The following is a 7,981-nucleotide window of genomic DNA, read 5'->3' as shown; positions in this document are numbered from 1 at the left end:
AGGCGTCCGAATAAAGGTCACGTTGGAGGGAAGACTCTGACACTCCGTAGCACGACTCCTGCATGGAAGTACTTGATGGGCCTTCCTTACCCTCCACCGATAACTCTGAAGGACACCCACACGCTTTTCAGGGCCCCTCCAAACTCCCCGTGGAGGAGTCCCCAGCGCCCCAGAGCTCACGCACGCGCGCCCGCACGTCCCCCCCGTCCCGCTGGAACGCCGCCAGAGCGCACGCGCGCCTTCCCAAGCGGAGCGCGCGCCCGCGAGCTCCCCACAGCCCCGTGCTCATCCGGGTCTCAGCGAGCTCCCACCAATGGCAGCCGCTCACAGCCCCCAGGGGCGGGGCTCCCTCCCCCGCCTCTCCGTCCTGGGCTCGGGGCCTGCGAGCACCGCGAGTGCTTCTAGGAGACTGCGACAGGTGACTCGAGGGAAGGAGCTGAGGCAGGGAACCCCAGCGTCTGGACAAGGATTGACACGGTGTGAGCCTCAGCGGCTGCTGCCTTAGTGAAAGAGCCTTAAGCGCGAGCCGATCGCCCCGGCAGAGTCCGTGTAGTAAACACACTTCAGAAACGTGAGGTGCCGGGGGTCACGTGGGCGGCGCGTGGTCCAATGAGGAGCCGGGGGCGGGGCCGAGACCGCTGACGCGGCGGCGGCGGCGGCGGTGGCGGCGGCGGCGGTGGCGGAGTCACCCGGACAGCCTCGGGAGCGGTCACCGGCCGGCAGCCGTCCAGCCGCATCGACCACCGTCTCTGCCCCTCCGTCCTTGGGCTCCGGGTCCCGAGCCGAGAGGCAGCGTGGCCTAACGGCGGCAGAGTCCTCCGCGGGTGCTCGGGGTGACTCACCGCGGGAGGGCCGTTCTGTCGTCGCGGGCCGCTTCGGCGGGGCGAGGTTACCGTGACGAACCTCCGTCGTGGCGGCTCCGGCTGCTGGGACTCGCCGGCGCTTCGGGGGTCCCGGGCCTCGCAAGTTATGCCTCCTGTGCGGGCGCGGGCCGCGGGCGCCGGGTCCTAAAGGGCGTCACCCCCGGACTGGGATCCCTCCATTCATCGCGCCCGGGGCGCCCTCGCCGGGGGCGGTCCCCTCCTGAGGGCCACCGGGCCCCGAGCCCCCACGCCCGCGGCCGCCCCTTCCTGGCTCCCGGCGTGCGGCGGTTCTCCTGGAAGCGCGGCCGTTTGTTATGAGCCCGACCCTCCTGGCTTGAGTCTCTCCGGGGAGGAAGTCGGCGGTGAGCCGCCGCGCCCCGGGCATGGGGGTGAACGCGGTGCACTGGTTCCGAAAGGGGCTCCGGCTCCACGACAACCCCGCCCTGAAGGAGTGCATCCAGGGCGCCGACACCATCCGCTGCGTCTACATCCTCGATCCCTGGTTCGCCGGATCCTCCAACGTGGGCATCAACAGGTGGCGGTGAGTGGAAAGCTCGCGTGGGGTGGGTTGTGGGGGTGACGGGGTGGGGAGCCAGAGGTCGACCCTTGGCTTCAGGAATCGGGTGTTGGGTGGATTCGGGGGCGGGGGTGGGGGGAATCGGCCGAAGTTGGAGGCTTTGAGACGTAGGATCGCCTTGCTTCGGCTGTTTTACGGGGTGGTAGGTGCTGTGAATATTACACGGAAATGATTTAATAGTTCTCTAGGCCAAAGAGCACGGATGATCGAGACACCCCCTTGGCCTTCCCCGGGCAAGTTAGTACACTAACAAGAACTCCGCTTCCATCCGTGGTGACTTCGTGGTGGTGCCAGGAAAGATTACACCCTACCCCCGTCCGCCGCCCAATCCGGAGTGGCCTGGGGATTGATTTCAGTGACTTCTTTGTGGCACACGAAACGATTATGCTGTTTAACGTGTGCGTGCGTGTGTGTGTGTGTGTGTGTGTGTGTGTGTGTGTAGGTAACTGAGAGTAGGGAGGAAAAAAAAATTCATTCATTACAGTTGGCTCCAAATCCAGTTTTCTTCCCCCTTGAGGTTACTATAGGAAAAGCATGGGGAAAGCTTTAACTGGTCTCCTGGGCTGAGCTCCTCTTCTCAACTCCTCCTTGTGGCTGACAAGACAAAGCACAGTTTTTCTTTCTAGGCAAAGTGAAAATCCTTCTAGGGATCAAAAAAACTGGAAGAAATTCTAGAGAAGGTTTGTGATCATTTGCTAGAAAACCAGACAGCGTGAAATGAAAGTATTAATTTGTCAGACTCTTATTCCTTCATAGTGATAATAAGTGTTAATTCACACATGGACTGAAGTGCCAGGGAGATAGCAGTGAATAAGCAGAGTAAAAGCCTGTACTTTTCTGGTGTGTGTTCTAGAAAGTAAAATGTATGTAGTATTTAGGTGTAAGTGCTGTAAAGAAAAATAGATCAAAGAGATCAGGAGAAAAGTGCTGCAATTTTGTTTTATTTATTTTTGCCAGTCCTGGGCTTTGAACTCAGGGTCTGGGCACTGTCCTGAGCTTCTTTTGCTCAAGGTTAGCACTCTACCACTTGAGCCACAGTGCCACTTCTGGCTTTTTCTGTTTATGTGGTACTGAGGAATTGAACCCAGAGCTTCATGCATGCTAGGCAAAAACTCTACCCCTAATCCACATTCCCAGCCCAATGGCTGTAATTTTAAATACATTGCTCAATGTAAAGGCCACCATGGAGGAGGTGATAGCAGACTGTAAGTAGGTTGATGGGTGCAGATATCAAGGGGAGAATATGCCAGGCACAGAGGACATCAGGATCATGAGCTTGGCCTTTACAAGGAAGTTAGTATGAATGGAGCACAGTGAGTAGGGAAAAGCAGTAAGTGACGAGGTAAGACTTGTGATAGGGACCGATAGTGTAGAACTTTATCAGCTGTTAGGATTTGTGTTGTCACTAAGTGAAGTGGAAATTATTACAGGATTAGAAACAGAGGAATGACATAATCAGACTTCAGTTTGAAAAGCTCCCCAGTTGTGGTTCTGAAGACAAATTGAATCCCAAGTAAAAATGACAAGATGTAGGGCTGGGAATGTAGCTTAGTGGTAGAATGCTTGCCTACCATGCATGAAGCCCTGAGTTTGATTCCTCAGTACCACATACACAGAAAAAGCCAGAAGTGGCATTGTGGCTGAAGTGGTAGAGTGCTAACTAACCTTCCTTGAGCAAAAGAAGCTGAGGGACAGTGCCTAGGCCCTGAGTTCAGGCCCCAAGACTGGCAAAAAAAGACAAGATGTGGGAAGGTCACTCTTTGCAGGTAAAATGAGAGTGGCTTGGCTCATAATAGTAATGGTAAAGATGAAAACAAGTACTCAGTTCCTGTTCAGAAGGCAGAATACACAGAATTTGTTGGCAGATTGGATAGATAGTGCTATAATGTAAAATAAAAGAGATCATTTCAGAAACTTGGGTGTGAGGCTAAAACTATGCTTGCTTCACTAAACCAATGAGAAGCCTTTGAGAGGGTGGTTGGTGTTCTCTTTTGGAATTTGGTAAGCTTGAGATGTTTTAGACATCCATCTGGAGATCTCAGATAGGCAGCTGGATATGTCTGGAGCTCAGGATAAAGATGTAAGCAGTAGTATAAACATCATTTTAGAAATTTTGTATAAAGCCATGCTATTCACACAACCATTCATCAAACAAGTATTTGGGAAACATCTACATCCCAGACACTGTTTTTGTGAAGGATTTAGTATAAACAAAGTATCCTCAAATCCCCACCCCATTGAAGCCAACAGTCCAGGGAGCCACAATACTGTGTGAGAATCGTATGAGTACTTGTCTAGTATGCATAAGGCCCTAAATTCCACTTCCAACACTGGAGAACATAAGGCAAACAAATAAAAGAGTATAAATAGAAAAAAGAGACAATGCTTTAAAATTGGTAACTATAGAAGAATGAGCATAAATCACTCTAAAAGTTGCAGCCAGTGAAGTAAGAAGAAAAGATAGAAGTCTAGTGTCACAGAAGCCATGTAGAAAGTACTTAAAGGTGGAGAGAGAGTTTTGTCTGTGTCCAGTGCTGCTGCTAAGTGAACTAAGAGGAGGACTGAAGGTTTAAAATTAGATTCAGCCTTTGGAAATCTTTCATAATCTTCTCCATAGTGCTCAGATAGTATCTTAGGCAAAAGCTTTTTGAAGTGGTTGTTCAAGACTCAGTGTTTTCCTGTAGTAATAGCTCACTTTTTTTTAAGTTAGGATATTCTGAGGTCAGTAAATACATATTTAAATAACTTTATTTCCTTATTGGCTATAGGGTAATTCCCAGACTCCTTAGCCTGGCATTCAGGGGGCTTAGGAAAGAAACAGTAGTCTGACACTAATGAGGATAGCAACAACTTTGGTTGTTGATTGGTTGCATGAATCAAACATACTTAAGCAAAAAGAGAGATAATTAGCAGGCATAATGGAGCCATCTTAGGGAGACTGGCTTTAGACATTTGTTGAGGTCTGAGAAGATGTCACTATGATCAGACTTTTTTCTTTGTCTCTGAACTTTACTTCCTCTGCCTTGGCTTCTCAGTCTGTCCTCTGGTGGTAAAACACAGCAATGACAGTATCAGTTGTAGAAGTAAAAAGTATATGCCTCTACTCCAGACAACGAGCAAAAGTCTTGTGGCGTTTTAGTAGCTAAGTCCAATTTCTGAATCAATCATTAGGAGCCTCAAATGGTCTTAGGTGGAGTTATGTGCCTAGTGGAGCCATCTCAATTGGACTGTAGTACCTCAAGTGGAATGTGCAGAAAATAGATGGACACCCTAAAACAAGGCTGCCACGTGGGAACTGATCTTGGCTAGGTTATTTCCCTATCATTTATTCACTCCGACACATTCAGTGAGAGCTCAGTGAGACAGTATGGCGGTCTGCTAGGCAAAAGCCTCCTAAATTGTCTACATTAAATTTTTTATGGTTATTATAAAGGTGATTGATATACAGAGAAGTTATAGTTACATAAGTCAAGTAAAGAGTACATTTCGTTTTGGACAATGTCACATCTTCCTTCGTGTGTGTGTGTGTGTGTGTGTGTGTGTGTGTGTGTGTGTGTGTGTGTCTCATGGGGCTTGAACTCGGCCTGGGCACTGTCTCTGAGCTCTTCTGCTCAAGGAGAGCACCTGCCATTTGAGCCACACCACCACTTCTGGTTTTCTGGTGGTTAATTGGAGATAATTCTCATGGACTTCCTTGCCCGGGTGACTTTGAACTGTGATCCTCAGATTTCAGCCTCCTGAGTAGCTAGGATTACAGGCATGAACCAGGATTACAGGTGTGAGCCACCTGTGCCCGGCTGCAACATTTTTTAACATGCCTCTCCTGTCACTTCCATGTAAAAGCCAGAGTAATATTTTTAAAGCCTTAGTTCAGGTAATTTTCATTTTCTAGATTCACTGGTGGATCCAGGTCCCTTTCCTTATTTGGGACATTATTTTCTCAGACTTTAGTATGGCTCATTCCTTTTAATACCCTTGGAGAGGCCTTTTATAACCATCTCTGGGAAATGAGTACCTTTATTCCCACCTCCTATCTCTTTATCTCTTAACATTTTTTTTCTCATGGAACTTATCTGTGTGTTTGTATGTATGTGCTGGTCCTGGGGCTTGAACTCAGGGCCTGGGAATTGCACTTGAGCTTTTTTGCTCATGGCTAGCACTCTATCACTTGAGTCACAGTTTTACTTTCAGCCTTTTGGTGGTTTAATTGGCAATGACTCTCATGTACTTTCCTTGCTTTGAGCCATGATTCTCAGATCTCAGTCTCCTGAGTAGCTAGAATTACAGGTATAATGAAAAGCCTAGCTTTTCATGACAATTATTACAGTATTTAGGATAAGTAGGTTTTGTGATTTGGTCATCATTTGGTGAAACAGTGAGAATATTAAGGAAGACTGAATAAAAGGGTAGTTCTGAAAAGGCCTTTGTGAGGTTTGTGACATATATGGGATGTTTGAGAAGAGGAGGAGCCAGTGATTACTCATTTTGAGATCACAGGAAGGAGGAGACATAACAAAAAGGCTAGTTTGGGAGCTCCTATTGTTGTAAGGTGAATCATCCCAGAAGTCACAGTTTAAAATATAGAATATTGGAATCTTTATTATACAGTTAACAGGCCGCAGGCTGCCCGTTGTTACAAAAGCCTGCAACATGCAAATACACATAACACAGCTAGGAAACATGCTAAAGAGGAAAGAAATAAAAACAATACCAGCAAGCCAATTCAGCTTCAGCGGAGAGCTGAATTGGAATGCCATGATGCCTGGAGACAAGCCAGAAGCCAGGAGACAGGACGTGATCAAGGAGACACACATGGCATGGAGTCCTGGTGGCTAGGCTGATCCTGGCCTAAATAGGTCAGTACAGGGGGCAGATCCACAGGAAATTCCCAGTTCCAGGCACTGGACTGACAGATTCAGTAACCTATCAGCCAAGTGCCTGCCCCTGCCTCCAGAGATCTGGGCATGCCCATTACCTGGGAGGCAGGTAATGGGGGTGGGGGGGTGGGGCTGGTGGGGTCCCTTCCCCCAGCATGAAGACAAGATGCCAGACCCCACAATGTAGCCAGTATGGCACCGTCCAGACCTGACCTCTTTACTTCACTATGATAAGCTTTTAAATGCATTAACATTAACGTAAGAGCAAGATATGCAGGTATGGTTAGTTTACAAGTACCAACAGAAAGGAAGAGTCATTCAAAGAGCTCCAAATTCTAGGAAGAAAAGTTGGATTAGGGGTGTATATGTAATTGGAAATAATATTTGAAAGATGATAATTAAAATTTAGAGAAGTAATGAGAAAGCAAAGTAGGTAGTTAGGAAGAAAAATAAATGAGTCTTTATGAGTTTTAGTTGTCCTTGATAACTCATAATGTATTCATAGCTATGCAGGAGGCAGAGGAAGGAGGATCAGTTGAGTACAGAATTCAAGGCCAACTCAGGAAACACAACAAGACTCCATTTCAAAAAGTAAAAGAAAAACATATATGTGTCTTAAGGTTTTATTTCATTTTATTGCCAGTCCTGGGGCTTGAACTCAGACCTTGGGCACTGTCTTTGAGCTTAAAGCGTTGCTCAAAGCTATCACAGCACCACTTCCAGTTTTTTCTGTGTATGTGGTACTGAGGAATCGAACCCAGGGCTTCATGCATGCTAGGCAAGCACTCTACCACTAAGCCACATTCCCAGCCCTGTCTTAAGTTTTTTATACCCAAATTTTTACTCTATATCATTAGTGATAAACTTCAAAAGGCCTTTCCCATCCAAAGCTGAGATAATGTAAATTTTTAGTTTTTCTAAATCACTTAAATTTTCATTTATATATAAAGATCTTTATGACCATACTAAAAGAATAAGAGGAAGCCATGTAGAGATTTATCAAATACAATGTAGAAATATTTTAAAAGGATAACCTATCTCATTGTTGAACATGAATAATTTAGTACAGGAAATGTATTAACACAAACTATTAATAACTAATTGCATATTCATAGAAATAAATAATATTTCATTTTCTGAAGATATTTGATGAAATGCAACATCCATTTTTGGTAAGACCTAGTGAAACCAGAAATAGATGCTCAATAGCCTATGTCTTGTAATGCTTGAAATTTACTTCCATAAAGTCTGGGGCAAGATAAAAATGCTGGCCATCATTATTATCACCATTATAGTGCCAGAGGTACTAATGGCACATAAGAGGTATAAAAGTGGAGAAGTAAAATTATGCCTATTTTTAGGTGATATGATTGTATACCTGACATTCAGAAGAATTGAAAAAGTATTACAGTAATAAGATGACTCAGTTACATGACCAGATACAAATCTCTGTTTCTCTCTGTTTCTCTGTCTTGCACTCTCTGTCTGAGTATTGGTATAGAAGTTTGTACAAAACCTTGATCTCGCCGGGCGCTGGTGGCTCACGCCTGTAATCCTAGCTACTCAGGAGGCTGAGATCTGAGGATCACGGTTCAAAGCCAGCCCGGGCAGGAGAGACCGTGAGACTCCTATCTCCAATAAACCACCAGAAAACCGGAAGTGGC

The 7,981-nt window shown here is 46.7% G+C and overlaps 1 protein-coding gene across 1 annotated transcript in view; it reads left to right on the top strand.

Moving 5' to 3' along the window:
- The first annotated feature begins 436 nt into the window (after positions 1-436).
- Positions 437-7,981, top strand: part of Cry1 (cryptochrome circadian clock 1) — a 52,909-nt gene continuing 45,364 nt past the window's right edge. Inside the window, exon 1 of the mRNA XM_013019147.1 lies at positions 437-1,404. Coding sequence (XP_012874601.1) covers positions 1,247-1,404 — 158 coding nt within the window. The 5' untranslated portion in view covers positions 437-1,246. The remainder of the gene's footprint in view (positions 1,405-7,981) is intronic.

Source organism: Dipodomys ordii, unplaced genomic scaffold, assembly GCF_000151885.1.
Source record: "Dipodomys ordii isolate 6190 unplaced genomic scaffold, Dord_2.0 Scaffold3, whole genome shotgun sequence".
Lineage (NCBI taxonomy): Eukaryota > Metazoa > Chordata > Mammalia > Rodentia > Heteromyidae > Dipodomys > Dipodomys ordii.
Note: the sequence above shows the minus strand (reverse complement) of the source record. Positions and strands in the feature narration are given on the sequence as shown.